We start from the raw sequence: 18,975 nt of genomic DNA, 5'->3' as shown, positions 1-18,975 counted from the left end.
TGAAAAGACACATGTATATGGATATTTGTTGTTTTCTTATATTACTTTATTTCTTGATTTTCCTATTGTTCCTGATACAGAACAATATATTTCTAAGTTGTAAAGTATTTTATTAGAGTGCTATGGGAATTATTTTGCTCGAGCAATGTAGTCCTCACAGTTTATAATGAATTTTAGAATAAGCATGACAGTAGTATTTGAGGACCAAGGTTTCCTACCTTTTCCTACCTTTACATGCAAATTGTGTCAAATGAAGACATTTTCAACAAGTCTTTTTTTTGTCTTCATTTAGCACTGAAATATACAGAGGAGGAACATTATATAATTTTGACTTTAAAGTTAATTTTCAAGACGAAGAAAAACATTCTGAGAAAGTCAGAAAATCATGACAATATTTTATGTAGGTATTGTTTGATTGTAGTTCTGCCAACCACCGCTAGAGGTGCTGTATTTTTCCAAGCAGGTCAACTCCCCTTGTCAAGTCAAATCAAAATTTATTAGCAAAGTGCTTTAAAAGCAATGAATTGCAAATCAACGTGCTGTACAAAAATATTCAGTGTACAATAAGATAAAAATTTCCTACTTTTCCCGGCCCCAGCAACCCGAAATTCTAAATACACAGTCACACACAATGGATAATTTAATAAAATGACAATGAGATTATCTCATTAGCTGCACCGCTTATCCTCAGTAGGGTCGCGGGGGTGCTGGAGCCCATCCCAGCAATCAGTGGGCAGGGGACACCCTGACCTGGTTGCCAGCCAATTGCAGGGCACACAGGGACAGACAACTCGCTCGCGCTTTCACACCTAGGGACAATTTGGACCGGCCAATACACTTGATATGCATGTCTTTGGAATGTGGGAGGAAACTGGAGTGCCCGGAGGAAACCCACGCAAGCACGGGGAGAACATACAAACTCCGCACAGTAAGGCCGGTAGCTGGATTTGAACCCACGCAGGAGGTTCCCACGATCTCAGAACTGTGCCTCACACGCGCTAACCACTGTTCCACCGTGCTGCCCACAATGAGATTATATTCAGTTTAAAATGCAAGAACCTTGGTTGTTTTTTTTTTAGTTAATTTATGAAAAGAATTATTCCGATATTTTTCTTCAATTAAATTTTGTATCGATGGATGCAGTTATGTTACCACTGCTGGGAGCACGCAACTCCCCCTTTTTGGCAAGTCGTTTTTTTTTTGTTTCAAAGCCCTGAAATATACATATTACATGTCAGTCTCGCGACTTAAATAAAAATTCTGAGGAAAAGTCAAACTCGTGTTAATGTTTTCTATTCATTCGTAACTGATAAGGTTTTGCAGGCCACCACTAGAAGCGCTGTTGTTTTCCCAAGCAGCTTAACTCATTACCAGAAGTCGAGCACAACATCGCTAGCATCACATTAGCCTAGCCACTATGGACCAGAACGCCCTAGTTAAACCAGCTTAAAAGTTGAACTCGTTTGTGTATATTATTTAAGTAAATTTTACTCAAAATGTCCAGTAAGAAGAGGTCGAGGGAAAAGGACGAGCGTCGCGAACACAAACGACACAAATCGTCCTCTAACGAGGACGACGAGAAGCTCAAACATCAAATGAAAAGACTCAACCAGCAAGTGCAGAACCTCAAACACATAGAGACATTGTGAGTGCTAATTATACTTCAATAATTATTTAAAATTCTTACAACGTGAAAAGCTATTTACTTGTTTGTTGTTGTCGAACATTGACCGTCAAATGGAAATTAATTTGTTTGCTTCACTTAGTCAACAATTATCATCAAATCAATGAGTACAATTTAGTTTTCTTAATCCTGAAATGAATTGCAAACACAATATACCCTCGGATTTTCCAGTCAATCCTTTCTACAACCACCCGCATCAAGCAGAACACAAGGAATCTGCCGCAAAGCATTGGGGGGCTTGTAGTACAGAGAGACAGTAGTTGTAGTCCTTTTATTTTCCAACGTGCATGTTTAGGCATTTGAGTCAGCCAAACACTTATTCCCCCACTTTTACACGAATAAAAAAATGCATGTGTTTAATTGCCAATGTAATTAATGCCATCATACATGTTCCAAAAGTGCTAATATTTTAAATATATATTAGTAACTTAGCTAGGTTTAGCTGTTCTTAAGCAAACGTAATTATTGCAAAAGACCTATTTTCATGTCACTTAAGTTATAATTATAATACTTCTTTTATGTGTTCAAAAGAGTTGGAAAACCTTGACTACCAATGCTTACATTTAGGCATTTTCAATTAATACTTGTGCTTAGCTAGCTGTTCTTAAGCAGATGAAATATTTGCTAAAGGCCCATTTTTACATCATTTAAGTACTGTACTAATTTGTATATATTTTTTATATGTGTTTCAAAATGATTGAAAACAAAAAAACCCTATAAATGGTAACATATAGGCATTTTCAAATTTTGTTAGCACTTGGCTATGTGGGGCTGATCACCGAGGACGCCAAAATCAAATCAAGCGCGGTATGGCAAGGGAACACTGTATTATGAAGGCGCTATGTACTGTTTACATACCTGTCAACCTCCACGGCTCCATGCCCGTACAAACTGTCGTATTTTCCCGTACAAAATAATCGCACACCATATTTTTTTTTTGGGGGGGGGGGGATGATGCATGATGGGAAATCCCCAGGCGGCAGACGCATCCGCACAGTATCATCAAACCGCTCGCTTCGTTTGCAACGGAAAAAAACGATACCGAGATAGAGGTTTCCGCGGCGAACTCCTTTGATTGATTTGCCGTTTCGTGATAGTCGGTGTTTACCGGATGGTACCCATCATTGACAAATTTGCGTTTTTCCGTACATATTTCCTTGTACGTCTTACTCGTCTTAGAATACATAAAAAACGTACTTTGTTCGGCAAAACCGTACAGGTTGACAGGTATGTGTTTATCACAAAAACATGTTTTCAAACTACAAAAAATAATAATTATCTCTCTTCTTTCTCTAGCTATGAACAACCTCCACCTGGATATATCAAGGTAACATCCATCCCTTCAACGTGTGATCTTATCCCATGGTTATCATGTTTTTGCTTCTCCATTTGGGCCTAGAGTCAATAAACACTGTAGAAAAAAAATACAATGTTGTATCGCTGATTCACAAAGTCTTCATGGAGTATATTAACTGAATGAAGAAAAAGAGAAACGCATTGTGTGAGGGAGTTCAACCAATAGCAGATAAGCATCCTCATGATGTTGTGACGCTAACTTATAGCAGGGCAGCATCTTATATGGTAATCGCAAGCTTGGTTTACATGATTATCATGTTTTTGCTTCTCTTTTTAGCATCACTGCAATCATTGGACCCCACAGCCTATAAATACAGTAGAAAAAAAATACAGTATTGTGTTGCCAACTTGCAGAAATAGCACTTGATATTCTGTAGTAATCAAATGGACAGTGTGGAACATTTAGTGCCCCATTGTGGTACAAAAAACATTAATTCACAAAAAAATAAACATTAATTTAAAAACTAGGCAAAAATAGATGAAATATCATACCAATGTTAATTTTTATAATCAATTTGTATTTATTTTACCTAGTGAAATCCAGTCGTTGTTGCCATTTTTGTCTGGCGTCTTTTTCTGCTTGGCTGTGCTCTTATCACTGGTTTTCATTCCCATTAGACAACAGTAACACCAAGTGTATAAGATTGCCAACTAATCTGGTGTTGATGTCATATAACTCTGTAACAAGGGTCCAACAAAACATCTTATATCACTCCATAAATTGAAAATGTCAAAGGGCAGTGTTGCTGTATCCTGGGGGTTACAATATCGCTCAAAGATGAGTTTCATTTTCGCATTGACAGGAGCACGAGGTGAAACCCGAAGATTGCATTCCTGCCGAACCTGGAAACGAGGATGCTCGCACTTTCCTGGCCAACGCTCCCACCAAGGGCTTGTGGATGCCTTTGGGCAAGGAGGTCAAAGTCATGCAGTGTAAGTGCTTGGATTCTGGGCTGGAAAAAAACTTTTAGTCAAGTTAGACAAGCAGGACCTTTGACAAGATACAGGGTTTGCACGGGTGCTTGTAATCCTTTAAAATGCTTGAATGAGTTTTGAAGGTCAGGAAGACGCTTTAATTTTATGTGAAGTGCTTAAAATTGTGTCCGTTGCCATGTTTCTTGGCAGTCTGACTCTATGGACAACGCAATAAATGAAAACAATTTTTAAAAGTTCGTGCAAATGATGCCAACGCGCCTGCTCTGGTGGCTTGTCATGTGAAGCGTCACCTTTACTGGTCGTAATCGAGAGGAAAGCTCTATTTAGAAAACCGGCTTTTGGGCTCGGATCACTCAGATGTTGTTTTTTTTTTATGATATATTATCAATAATAATTTAAAGAAATGCCCCAAATTATTACGTAATTAATAGTTTCATATCCTTCGACTGGCTTGCAACCAGTTCAGGGTGTCCACTGCCCGAGGATAGCTGAAATCTCCAGCACCCCCGCGACCCTACTGAGGATAACCAGTGCAGATAATGGATGGATAGTTTCACATGTTTTGCAGGGAAACACATGAAATCTAAATTAAGATATTCACAGATCTACCAAAAAACAATTTTACACACTAATTAGATTTTAAGTCAAACAGCAACACAAAATTTCTAAAAAATACAAAACAATTTAATAAAACTTGTAATAATTAACTCTTCAGTGCTATAAAAAATGATAAAATGCAAAAAAAGCGATTTACATTTCTTTTTATCCAATTTAGACATAGATACTCTGATAAACACGCTAATAATGGTAATTAACTAAGTAAAAAAAGCAAAAGATCAGCAGTCAATAAGATAGAAAGATCCAATGCACCCTGCTTATGAGCAATCAATATCTTCAAAATGAGTCCAAATTTGGCTCGTTTTTCTGCTTTTTATAGATACAGCACTTTCTTTTTTTGTCTCCCATATTCAACTCAATTATTACCCAACAATAAAGCCCTTTTTGTGTTCTTGGAAACAAGTTTGACTGACGTATTAAATCTGCGTGTGCATTGTTGAGGCAGAACAGCAGAATTAATGTCAGTTTATAGCAGGCCATTGACACAAATGTATCGTAGAGCATAGATAGGGACAGCTCAAAATAGCACAAAATATGTGCTAGTAGCAAGACAGTGACTCTATTTAAGTTATCAAAATCAACAGCGCTAGATTTCTTCCTTTAAATGTACGGAAGAAATGGCCTTGAAAGTACTTAAATATGGGCATGAAAAAGGTGTACGGGCTGCAAGTTAGACCAGCAGGAGCTTCGACAAGACAATTGTTGTGCACTAGTAACAAAAACGATCCTAGTTAATTTGGTCGCCAGCTGTGAACATAATTAAAAGGGGTGTGCAGACTTTTGCAGGGCCAGAAAAACAAATGCAAGCAAAGCTACAGCTGAGAAATTAATTTCTTCTCCAACTGTCGCCACCAAATGTCCACGCAGACTCACTTCCGCTCGCTTGAGAGCTCATCATTCCTCACATAAATGTATTTTTGCTATTTTTGGATGGTGAATTGTCAGGATTTTTGGACCTGATATTTTTAGAAGATGGCTTTTTGTGCTGGTGATCCCGATGGAACAAATGACAAATCAGTTATATCACATATAGCTTGTTTATATATATTTTCTAAATGCGTGTTTTAAACTAGGTTGAAAATAGTTGGGAATTATTCATCTAAAAAAAATGTTTCTGTTTCACTTTAGTTGCTCGATTTAAGTTCTTTTTTTAAATAAGTTTATATTGATTTTTGTTTGAAGATAAATACCCTATTTTTTATTTACTATAATTTGTGTTTTGAAATTATTCTTTGTTTGTTTTTCTTAATTTCCATTTCACTTTAGTTGTTAGTTTTTGAATGTATTTAGACTTTATTTTGTGGTTTGTATTTAGTTATGGAATTATTTATTATGCTTATTGTTTTTTAATCAATTTTCATTGTTGAGTTCAATTCAATTTGTATTTTTATTAGTTTCTTAATTTTGTAGTTTTTTGGGGGTCTTTTTTTGAGGGAAAATACTCCACAAGTTGCTATGTGGAATTTTTTTATTGTGTTTTTTTCTTAATTTCCAATTTACTTTAGTTGATTTAAATTCATTTTTAAAAATTAATTCGTCATTTTTTTATTTTGTGGTTTGCATTGAGTTATATTTGAGGGAAACACCTATTTAATTCATTGTGATTTGCTATTTGGAATTATTTATACTAGTATTTTTTTTCTTGATTTACAATTAAATGTAGTTTTTGTTTTTTTTTTCTTCTTACGTAGTTTCTATTGAGTTTTGTTTAAAGAAAAATACTCCAGTTTCACTTTAATAAAAAAATCACTGAGTACTGTCAGTATTAAATAGATTGGCATGAAATAAACAGGCAAAAGTGAAATTTTCGCTACAAAAATGTTTAGATTTACAATATAAAAACCCCAAAATTTGCCAGAAATATTAGTTTGTGTGAATGGGTAAGTGTGAAGCGCTTTGGGAGGTCTTCAGTGACTTAAAAAGAGCTATATAAATACAGACCCCACAGAAATTCAAAAGTGTGCCTTACTGACTGAAAATACAGTATATAAATAATAATTATACACTGTGGTAACAATTTATGAATCAATATAGACATAAAACAGCATGCATTTGTAAAAAATAAAATTGAAGCCATTTGATGAGGTCAAGTAAAGACAATTAGGTTAATGCAGTCTAAGTTGCAAATGTCAAAGAAGTCAGTGCATGGGTATAACACAGCAGCATCCTCTCCCTCCCCCCCTCTCTCTCTTTTGATGATAAAAGCACCCATCCTTGGGCCTGAGCAACAAAACATAAATAATATCCCCTAGTGTCATTCAAAATGCATACAGTGGAACCTCGGTTCTCGACCATAATCCGTTCCAGAACCCTGTTCGAAAACCGATTTGTTCGATCACCGAAATCGTTTTTTCCTATTAAAAGTAATGTAAAATTGTTTTAATCCGTTCCAACACCCCGAATGTTTACCATGAACGTAAACATGAAGCTAACCCAGGCTAATCGTACGTTCGCATTAGCGTAATCTTCCGTACGAAAGATTACACTAACATGAACCTGTAAAAATAAAAAAAATCAGGTTGTTTACACGTCATTTAGCACCCGGGTCTCCACAAAAAGTGGTGAGCGGTTAAGGGATAACGAAAAGAATTATGAATAGGATTTCTTACCTTTGTGGTGGTCTGCAAAAAGCCATGCTCTATTCCCTTGAAAGAAGGGAAACTCGCACACCTTCTTCATTTTGCTATTATTTCTTTCTTAAATGAAATAGTTGTACGCACTACTCTTTTTTTTTTCACCTGTAGCAACTTTGCTGCTTGCACCAACCTTCTTCGGAGGCATAATTAGGGGCTAAAACTCTCCGTTCACCGATATTAAAAGCGAAAGTGAAAAGAAGTGCGCGCGCACGTCATAACAGTTCTTCACGAGGGGTGGGGGCAATCTACACGATCTACACCCGTACGCTGCTCAGCATCGCACCCTAGTGTACGGCATCCGAACTCCGATTTTTTGAACGAAAAGCAAAGCAAGAATTTCTCGAAATTTTTGGTCGAGAACCGATTTGTTCGAACTGAGAGGCGTTCGAAAACCGAGGTTCCACTGTACAGACAAAAATAAAATATAATTAATGTAATTATAAATAAAAACATCTGCTTTATTACTTAAAATGTGCTTATGCATCATTGTGCTCTTACCCATTTAATGTGATTTCTGTGTTGAACGTAGGAGTGCAGTGTTAAATTGTGACGCTTGGCTCTAACAGGAAAGACCAGAAAGATGAAATCAAAAGAAGGAGCTGATTTTCCTCCTGTCTCATAGTTACGTAGTTACACCCGAAGTTGAAATATACCGTATTTTCCGCACTATAAGGCGCACCTAAAAGCCTTTATTTTTTTCAAAAGCTGACCATGCGCCTTATAATACAGTGCGCCTTATTTATGGATCAACATTAAGTCGCAAAGTCTTCCAACTAACTTGCAGCCGCCAACTAGATTTTCCCCCGAACGCCAAGTAGTCCGCGGTGTATGCTGGGATTTATTTACCGGCATTTCATTGGCTAACCAAAGTGTCAATCATCATTTGAATCAATCACTATTGGCTTAAGTTATTCGGAGGTCAAGGGGCGGATCCTTTTTATCATTTACAGGCTGGCATAGGCTAAAGGGGCAAAACAAAGCCTGCAATTGGCCGAAAAAGATGTGTCAACCCTCATTTGAATTGATCACTATTGGCTAAAGTTATTCGGAGGTCAAGGGGCGGATCCTTTTTATCATTTACAGGCTGGCATAGGCTTGAACGGCAAAACAAAGCCTGCAATTGGCCAAAAAAGATGAATGCGTATAGCACGTGGTTGACTGCATACAGAAAGCATTTTTTACTATTCTGTATTTGTAAATATTTTATTCTCCTGGATTTACTACACTCACAGATATAAGAGGACATTGGCTGCACATTATTATGAACACAACGACTTCGGTGAGCTACTCCGGCTGTATATATTATCCCTGTATCTTGTTTCAGACTGAACTCGATGTTTCTGTGATAAGCGGTGCAGATAATGGATGGAATGGAGTGTCTATTTTTAAATTAAACTCAAAGTGTTTATTGTCATCTGCACAGTAAAGTTGCGAGCGAAAAAGAAAATAGAAACTAAGGAATGGAACGATGCATTTGAGTGACATCGTACGGACACCGCATCCGCACGTGTTCTCGACACGTATTTGCGTCTTTGCAAGCTTTGGGAATGTTAAGGGGGTAATAAGTTTGACTGAACTATCTTACTGTTTTCCCGACGTTCCCATTGTAGCGCCTTATAATCCGGTGCGTTTTATGTATGTCAAAAATAGGACCAAAAACTATTTTTTCGGGGTGCGCCCTATAACCCGGTGCGCCTTATTGTGCGGAAAATACGGTAATATTTATGCTACACATTTTTTACAGCATTGCAAATGTTTAGTTAGTGTCATGTTTGTCCTCCAAAAGTAACCCATTTGGAAAGAAAAATATATTTCCCTCTTACGTTTCTTTTTAATTTGTAAACATTTTTGGAAAAGTGCCAAGGAGCCATTCCGCAGCGCTAAAGAGCCGCATGCGGCTCGCTGACCCCGGGGCTATACAAAAAACATGACTTGATTGTTTTTGTTTTTCCCCCTGCGGTCAGGCTGGAGGTGCAAACGCTATGGCCATCGAACTGGAGATCGCGAGTGTCCCTTTTTTATCAAAGGCAACCAGAAATTGGAGCAGTTTCGAGTGGTGAGTGCATCAAAAAAAAACGCAAGCTAACGGCACAATGGAACACTCACTCGCTGCAGCGATTAGCATAAATGCAACCCGGCCTTTTTTTTTCTTACTTCACATCAGAAATGCTGAGTGACAGCAAAAAAAGATTAAAAGTAAAATAAATGCAGCTTCTTAAGAGCCCATTTCCTGCCTGCTATCTCGTCCATTTTGACGGTATCCTTTTTTCTCTTCAGGCTCACGAGGACCCCATGTACGACCTGATTCGGGAGAACGAAAGAAACGAAAAAGAAAGCAGGTAAGGGCTAAAGATCGGCATCCTCGTGGAAGCTGGCATATATTATAGAAAAGTCATGTAAAGGTCTCTTTTTGAAGCTGTTGACAGGTTTTCGGGGTCACTTTTAACATCTGATGTTTTGCATGGAAGCAAAACAAATTGAGTTATTCTCTTTGAACCGGTAGTCATTTAGTGAATGAAGTAAGTGCCCTTTGGCAATGATTTAACTGCATTTAAATTATTCCCAAGAAGGATTAGATATCTTATTCCTACATAAGGGATTTTGCAGGGTGGATGGAGATGCACTTCAACTTGTCAACTTGCTGCAATATTCAGGGTTCGTACACGTGCTTGTAATTCTTGAAAATTCTTGAATTTTAATGTTGTCTTTTCAAGGTCAGGAAAGGGCTTGAATTTGGGGTGAAGAGTTTGAAAATGCTTGAATTTGTTGCCATTACCATATTTCATGGCAGTCTGACTCTATGGACCACACAATAAATGAAGGGAAAGAAACTGCCTAAAAATGACACCAACATGCCTGCTCTGGTGGCTTGTACTGGCGTTGTCATGTAAGCATCACTTACCCATACTGATCGCACCGAAGAGGACAGGTCTATTCAGAAAACCGTCTCCTTTGGCTCGGCTATTTGTTTTTTTTGTTTTTGTTTTTTTCAATGATATATTATCAATAAGAATGGAACCAAGTTATTTGGTAATTAGTAATTTCATGTTTTGCAGGGGATCCCTGAAAAACACATGAAATACAAATTAAAATGGTCACAGATCTACAAAAAGAATTTATAAAATACAAAACAATTATAGCTTTGTAACACTGAACAGATTTAAAGCGAACAACAACACAATCCATGAAGATGCAAAATAATACAATTAAAAATATGAACACTTCAGTGCTATAAATAAGTGATAAACTGCATAACAATTAACTATTTACAATTCTATTTTAACTTATTTAGACACAGATCCTCTAAAAACCACACAAAAAATCATAAAATTATGTAAGACAAAAGCACAAAAACATGCTCATTTGATCGGAGCTGGATTTCTTCCTTTAAAGGTACTGGAAAAATTGGTCTTGAAAGTGCTTGAATTTGGCCAAGAAAATTGTATATTATCCCTGTATATTGCCGTTAATGGAAAGTGCAGAAACCCTTAATAATAACTCATTCCTGCCAAATGGCATTCTAATTACCTGTACCGGTTCGTCACAAATGTCGACTTCAATTTTTATTTGAATTCAATGTGTCACAATCTCATGGATTCATAGTTTCTCCTCTACAGGACTGTTTCAGAAAATGAGAATACAGCAATACCTCCACATACGAGATTGATTCGTTCCCGGATTGCTCTCATAGCGGGAGTTTCTGGCAGCTCAAGCAAATTTGACCTATCCAAAATAACTGAACACCAATGAATCCTTTCCTGGCCTCCCAAAAGCATCCGATTTAGTTACAAAACATATCTTTCTGATCCCTAAAATCATGTTTATCTTTGATTTGAGTTAATCCAAAACAGGTGTGGGAAAACGAATCGCCTCGCTAGCCGCATCGCGTTTTAAAATTTTGCAAAGGTGTGTTGGTGTTTTTTTTTTATACAAAAAATGTATAAATACGTTTCCAAAATACAGAAACATGTAGCCATTATAATTAAATTATTTTAATGTTGAGCCCTAATGTACAGATAAGCTGCTTTATGATATTTATATTTTTTGTGGGGGGTAGAGTTCACATGGGGTTTCCAAGGTTGTAATAGGCTTTTGCTTGCTAAATGTGACACAGTGACTTCCTTCATTAACAAATAAACACAACTTGGTCCAATGGGGACCAATGTATATTATTAGCACTTGTTTAAAAATGTATTGAAAGCTACACGGTTGGCAGCTGATAAATACCGTCATGATCGCTTTGTCACCTCACAATCTTGTTCCTGCATTGTCTATTTTTCATTTTTCAAATCCTTATTTTTGATGAAAGCCCTAAATGTCAACTTGAAACATATTGAAAATGAAACTAAAAACAAAGCGACACAGTGACTTCTTTAACCCCAAAACAATCATGTAAAATTTGCCTAGAACCCCAATCCAAGACTTACCAAAAGTAAATTGAATGCTGCTCTTGAACCGTTGGGAGAATATGGGTGGTCCCTTTTCAAAGATGTTTTGTCCCCAACTGAAATAATCACTACACTTGCTACTTAACTTTGAGGAATCTAAATTGGAACACACAGAAATAGAAGTACAACGCTTGAATATGTGGCATGACATATTTCAGTGACTGGTGACATAATCAAGACACGTCTTTGATTATCAACAGTCCGGCGCCCCTCGGCGGGCCGTCGGAACGTTAAGGGGTTAATCAACAAGCAAATCTTATTTATGAGCTTGTTAAAATCCACCAATGTGGACAACGCGGTGTAATTAGCAAATATTCTAAACTTATTGGCATGGCAGCTTCTAATTACTGTCATGATCGCTCTGTCACCTCTCCAATCTTGTCAGTTCATTATCCATTTTTTATTTTCTACCATCCACTAATTGATGGCTTTAATTGTCACCAGAGTAAAAACAGAACTAAAAGAAAAGTTTTGATGGTCACCAACAATGTTCCCTCTAAGGTGCGCGCGTGCGCAATCGCGCACTGCCTGCACATTCTCAGCGCACAAGAAAATATAGCCAGCGCACAAAAATCAGAGCTCAAAATTGCTAATTAAGAAGCGAATTAAGTCAAAGTTACAGTGCATAAAGGTTAAAATACACGGGTTCCCCTGATGCTGTTTTCTAAATGCGGTAGTTTGAAGTCAATGTCGAACAAAGTTGAAAAGTAAAGTCAGTAGAGTTTGGCTCGGCTCACTTAAGTGAAGCGGTTCTTTTCGGGTCCCAAACGGCTCTTCAGGTTGTTTTTGCTTCTTTAATCCCTACACGACCAAATATTATGTAAGATTGTGCACAAAATGACTTAAAGGAAGGGGGTGAAATAGAACAAAAAAGAAAAAAATACCAAAATGAAAAAGTAGTGAAAAGCTGAGAAAAAAGAAACAAAAGGAAGAGAAAAAAATAAGGAAAAATTCAGAAAAAAGCACGGGGAGAACATACAAACTCCGCACAGGAAGTCTGAAGCTGGATTTGAACCCACGCAGGAGGTTCCCAAGACATGAACTGTGCCGCACATGCGCTAACCACTGCGTCGCCGTTCTGCCCGCAACAACTAAATAAGCCTCCAAAAATGTTAGTATTATGCGTCAAAAGATACCAGGAAAAAAATGAAAATCTTGTGAAAGAATTGTAAAAACAAAGGATGTTTGTAGGCCGTAAAACCTTTGCAATAATACATTAGTCAATTCATTCAAAAGTGATTTTTTTTTTTTTTGCATTGCCGGAAACCCAGCAAAATGTAACTTGATGTCAAGTTTTGGACATGTTTGATAATGATTTAGTTGCCACACTTGGGATTGCCGTTGCTCACTGTTGTTTCAAGCGTTGCTCACCGACTTTGTGTGAACACTCAGACCCGTGGAAAATTAGAGGGAAAATTGGTCACCAATTGGTAGCTAGGAGCAAATGGTGTTTTTGTTAACAATGTGATTTCACTGTGCCATCTTTTGAGGAAATTTTGGCATTGCAGCAAAAGGGAAAAAATATTACAGACTATTGAAACAATTAGTCGAGTAGTCGGATGATTGTTTTTTTTCTTCTTAAATTCAGCATTAAGTTAATTAAATTATCTTATAAATAATCACATACACGATAGAAATTGGTTCAATGAAAAATATATTTTTTATTGTCCTATGTACAAAAATTAAATAAAAATGCACAAACAAAAAACAACTAGGCAGGGACATAATTCCATAAATAAACCTTTTAGGGACAGTCAAATAAATAATAAATTAAAATAAACTTTTGTATCCTTGTCAACCAAAAACGGGCTCATTAGTAGCAGTAGAACAGTAAATAAAACAAATATGTGTATTTTGTGAAATACATACAATGGCCAACTGCAAAGTCTGTAACAAAAGTACTTAACATTTCTTTACAGTTCGAAATCAACAAGTTGAACAACTGACGTTTATCGTTTTTAACCTTTTAATAATTGACGTTTGTTCTACTGACTGCATGAATCCGTTCTGAAGTGGAATCGTAAAGTGAAATTATCATATGATGGGGGATAAAGACCTATGCTAATTAGCTAATGCCTTTTGAACCTCCGGTAACTGAGATAAAAATGTCAAAGTGAGAATGAATGAATGAATGAATGAAAATTTTATTTCGAACATAAAAATAAAAACAGGACAAAAACAATGAGTCAACAACGAAATAATGTCCCACAAAATGTTCGAAAAGGGGTAGTCAGAAGCAGATGCTTATTTTTCCTACCCCTTTATCTTCCCTATTAAATACATTTTATAGATAGCTCCCTCTTGTGTACAATACAACAAAATCTCATGGATATACTTATTACATAGGTCAGATATCAATAATTATAAGTTACAATAATCACATATTTTATACACTAATCTTCGCAATACCCATCCCTCAACGTCATAATGCGCATAATGTCACTGCGGCACCAGTGATAATATCAATAAAAATAAACACAATATTTATAACAGTTCTGATGTGATAATAGCACAATAACAACAAGTTAGCCATGGTTTGAAGTGCAGTATTTCCAGTCTCCCTCATATCCCATTTTCTTCATCTCTGTATTTCGCCAGTAATGCTTTTTTGTATTTAAATTTGAACACATGGATATTTGGACATTGTTTGATTTCATTTTGCAAATTATTCCAAAGTCTGACTCCACACACAGACACACACATACTTCTCCTGGTGGTTCTCACCTTTGGGATTTTGAATTCACCACAGCCCCTCAAGTTATAATTTCCCTCTTTCCGAGTGAATAATCTTTGTATGTTTTCTGGCACTATGTTTTTGTTGACTTTAAATAACAGTTGTGAAGTGAAAAATTTTATTAAATCATCCAGTTTCAATAAATTGGACTGCATGAATAAAATATTGGTATGATCCCGATATCCTACCCTGTGTATGGTTCTTATTGCACGTTTTTGAAGGATAAAAAGGGGCTGTAGTGAACTTTTGTAATTATTTCCCCAGACTTCTGCACCATATGTTAAATATGGCAGAACGAGAGAACAATATAATAAATACAATGCATTATAATGTAAAAGAACTTTGGTTTTATTAATTATTGAAATGCTTTTAGATACCTTTGTTTGTATGTGTCTGATGTGTGTTTTCCAACTTAGTTTATTGTCTATTATGACCCCTAAAAACTTAATTTCTGATACAATGTCTATTGTGACACCATCACCAGAAAATAGTTAGAACTACTCTTTTTTAATATACTTGCATATAATTAAAATATTTTATATAGAGAAAAAGTAAATTTGCTCAGCCAATCCTGGTAAACTAGTAATCCCAAGAGCCAAGAAGAAATCCGCAGGTTCTCACGTTGAAGCCCCTTCCCAAGGTTTCTTCATTTCCTTAGGGCCCGGTCACACAGCCGTTTGCGGCTGAATCACGGCCAGAAATTTCTGCCTGTGAGGCGGACGCTATTCGACGCTTTGAGATCGCCATACAGACGAGATACAGCAGTGCTTAACACACGGTCGGAAATTCACGCGCGGTTGGCAGCGCGACTAAGTTTTGCGCTGCTCAATACTTTAGAGCACGGGTAAACAGTCTTTCACTGGCGTATCGAGGCTGAATCACGGCCAGAAATTTCTGGCCGTGAAGCAGACGCTGTTGGGCGCTGTTGGACGCTTTGAGACCGCCATATAGACGAGATACAGCAGTGCTTTACTCGCGGTCGGAAATTCACACGCGGTTGGCCGCGCGAAAAAGTTTTGAGCTGCTCAAAACTTTGAGCACGTGTTAACCGCGGGCGGCACACGAGGTAATGACGCGGAAATGACGCGGAACGACGTGCTCTGGCCGCGGCCAGGGCGTGGTTACACATGGGTAGGACGGGAAATTTCAGCGGGTAATCGTGGGTGGAGCATGGTAATAGCATGTTCTGCGCCTGTATCGCGGTGTTATTACGTGAAATTAGCGTGTTACGCGTGTGACGGTCAAACGCCTTTCTCCGCGTATATACAGCGCGATTTGCCGAGCACACGTCAGTTGTGCTCGAGACGTCAAGGGGTGGACATGGATCCCCGTCACCGTAGTGACCTCGTCTTAATCCATTTTTATTTCTTGACATTTATTTTCATTTCATAACAAGATAATAAAATCAAAATGAAAAACTATTACAATAATAACATATTGGCTTCTTCGGTGCCATAGCTTGAAATCTTGATCTTCACGGGACTGTGTCTTGAGCGGTTATGATTTCTACAGCCCGGTGTTATGCCAAGAAATGCATCCCTGCCGAGATTTGCATCCCCTCGCTACTACAACCACTTTGACCTGGTTTTATCTCACTTTTATATCACTTTTCAGGAATGTAATGGCGAACATATAACCAAAACCACTTTGTCTTGCATTTGTTGGGAATGTAATACAACTTAAACCATTCCGTCTTTGTTTTTGTTGTGAACGTAATCGAACGGTAATGCACACCGTATATAAAATCCTCCCCCCCTCGCGTGAACGCGCATTCTGCTGCGCTTCCAACAAAAGCGATCGTATTCTATATAAAACGCTTATTAAAACAATAAAGCGAGCTAATTATAACAATTGGGAGAGCCTAGTCTATATAACGCGTTTACTTAAACAATAAAGTGCGATCGTATTCTACAAAATGCGTTTGTTAACGCGGATGAAAAAGTCACCAACGTCAATGCACGCTTCCAACAAAAGCGATCGCAGCAGAATGCACATTCACGCGAGGGGGGGGGGGGTTGCGTAGGAGTCGGATTTGGGCACAACACCGGCTCGGGAGCTTTTATACCCGTGGTCCACACGAGAAAATGACGCGGAAATGACGCGATGAGGAAGCCTAACAGTCGCCGGCGTCTGTTTTGCGGGCATACCACCGATGAACAGCGGGTTGGCCAATTTTGCGCATTTTCCATCAAGGGCAACCACGGGCAAAACATTTTTTTTACCTGCAATACAGACGCAAACGGCTGTGTGACCGGGCCCTTACATTGAGGTTTTTGAGTTTTTCTTTGCCCTCGTGTAGGTTTTATATTATGGGATGGTATAATGGTAGTCTATTGTCTGTACAACCCTATGAGACTTCTTGTGATTAAGGGCTATACAAATAAACGTGACTTGATTAGTAGTACTTTTTTAATAGGATGATTTGACTATTTTAAATCGGTGGGATAGATACAAACGCCCTAGGGGGCTGTAGTTTGCCCACACCTGATCTTTAAGTGACTTAAAGTCATAAATCAGGCTAGCTAGCGGCGTATACAGCTGCAAACTGGGACGACGGGAGCGTCTCGGATGTTGTTGACGATGTGAACCGACCTCTTTGCAGAATCCAACAGCTGCAGCAACTTCTACAAGACACCACTTCGTCCTCATCGTCTTCATCGTCCTCCTCTGACTCGGACCACGGGAAAAAAAGGAAGAAGAAGAAGAAAGAGAAGAAGAAAAAGAAAAAGAAGCGCAAGAAGAAGCACAAGCGAGAGTCGTACTCAGATTCGGATTAAGAGATATTGACCTTGGCTAAAACAAGTCTTTTGTCGTTTTTGTCTGGGCGCAATTTTGCAGTTTCTGTGAAAACAATCTAATGACCGCACATCACAACCGCACTCTGGAGAGAAGTGCGCCGCATACTTGGGATGCTTTGAGGTTTGGAGAAAAAAAAATCCACTGCGGCTGAGAAATGTATGCCAATCTCTCCTCCAAAAGTGATGAAGAACATTTCAGTCTGGAATGTTGTGAGAAGGAGAAAATGCTTGTGTACGAGTATTGCATCTTCAAATGTACAATTTGTAATTAGAGCCTTCTAAAAGTGGATGAAACACGTACTTTATTATTTTTTTTAAAAACACATAATCGTCAAAAATTGTTACTTATTGCATGCGGCAGTAAAATAGGATTACATTAGGAAGGACTTAAACAAGAGCATGATTTTAAAAGATGGAAAGCTGTTTTGAGCATCTGCTAATTCATATTTCAACCATTCCAATTTTTATAGCATTTTTACTATTTAAAGGGAAAGTGTGAAATATTTAGTGCCTCATAGAGGTACAAAAAACGTTTTCATTCGGTAAAAAAAGTTGTTTTGAATAAAAGGGGAAAAATACATAATCTATTAGACCAATTAGATTTTTTATATAAATCATAGGCCGAGAAATTTGTATTTCTTTTACATAGTGGAATCCCTGCCTAGCGGTCGATTTCATGTTTATCTGGAATCTTGCTGCTTTGCTATGCTCTGGACTTTGGTTTTTGTTCGCATTGGACAATACAGTGCCATCGAGTGGTCAAATATTACATACTGGGGCTTTAAGCAAAACCTAGAAAGAAGATGCATTTTCTAGCAGTGACCACTAGATTTCACTGTATTGTGCAGTGCAACTAAAAACAAGTGCTACCAAGCACCAGGAAGTATAAAAACTACAGAGACTCAAAGAGGCCAAACTGCACCATTTTTTTGTTTGCCTTTTGAAAGTATTTCTGTGTATATGTCAGTTCGTGTATTTTTGCTTATTTTAAAACGTGTTTAACAATTATTTTTTTACAACTAGGAGGCGCTAAATAATACACAATGACTAAGAATTTACACAAGATTGCTTTATAAAAAACTGGAAAGATTGTGAGAGTGGTTCTACAGATTAGGACCTAATTCTAAATGGGCGCAACAGCAGGCTGCTATTGCTAATGTCTTTGCATTGATGTCTAATGTTAAATCATGTAAATATTGCTACCATTGTGTGCTGTTCAAATGAAACCAAGTTTTTGATGCATATCCTTAAAAAAAAAACTAATTAGAATAGCAAAAAAGTCGACCTTGCTATCAATAAGCGTCCGCATCTGACTGAAAGATTTTCTCGCTGTAGAATTTATAACGTCGACGTTTTGTTCCCTCGCAGCTGCTGAATTTAAATTCAAATGTGGATGCAGATAGAAGGACTATTGTTTCACGTCGTTTAGAAATGGGCCGAACTCATTTAAGGGCAGAAAGGAGACGTTCTTAAAATATTCGCACGAACAAAAACAAAAATTGTCCATAATCCAGTTTTCCAGGAGTGACCATAAAAATGCACTAAATGACAGTACTGTACACTTGTGCAATAAAATGAAATCAATTCTACACCAAGGGTGGACAAACGCTTTCATTGGCGGGCCGAATTTGGCAAGCAATATATTAGGAAAAAACATGTCCAACTTTTCTCATACATATATATCAATAAAAAGACATGCAGCCTTTTACAGATACATATTTGTTATTTGTTCATTAATAGACCATTAAATTGGTTTGGAAAATGT

At 37.6% G+C, this 18,975-nt stretch overlaps 1 protein-coding gene across 1 annotated transcript; it reads left to right on the top strand.

Annotated features, from left to right (window-relative positions):
• The first annotated feature begins 1,335 nt into the window (after positions 1-1,335).
• Positions 1,336-17,373, top strand: rp9 (RP9 pre-mRNA splicing factor). Its single transcript, XM_088328364.1, has 6 exons — positions 1,336-1,645; positions 2,981-3,011; positions 3,844-3,973; positions 9,195-9,286; positions 9,508-9,569; positions 17,015-17,373. The coding sequence occupies exons 1-6, from the start codon at positions 1,497-1,499 to the stop codon at positions 17,187-17,189; spliced, it is 639 nt and encodes a 212-aa protein (XP_088184490.1). The 5' UTR covers positions 1,336-1,496; the 3' UTR covers positions 17,190-17,373.
• Positions 17,374-18,975: the final 1,602 nt, after the last annotated feature.

This window comes from Urocampus carinirostris, chromosome 2 (assembly GCF_059441175.1).
Source record: "Urocampus carinirostris isolate Australia breed hairy pipefish chromosome 2, RoL_Ucar_1.0, whole genome shotgun sequence".
NCBI classification, from domain to species: Eukaryota; Metazoa; Chordata; class Actinopteri; order Syngnathiformes; family Syngnathidae; genus Urocampus; species Urocampus carinirostris.
This window is presented reverse-complemented; position numbering and strand designations above follow the sequence as displayed.

What these genes read in the sequence shown, in the direction of transcription:
- rp9 (XM_088328364.1), top strand. Translation starts at nt 1,497, where the DNA reads ATGTCCAGTAAGAAGAGGTCGAGGGAAAAGGACGAGCGTCGCGAACAC. An exon ending in CTCAAACACATAGAGACATT is followed by an intron (nt 1,646 to 2,980) that starts GTGAGTGCTAAT and finishes TTCTTTCTCTAG; the next exon opens with CTATGAACAACCTCCACCTG. An exon ending in AGAAACGAAAAAGAAAGCAG is followed by an intron (nt 9,570 to 17,014) that starts GTAAGGGCTAAA and finishes ACCTCTTTGCAG; the next exon opens with AATCCAACAGCTGCAGCAAC.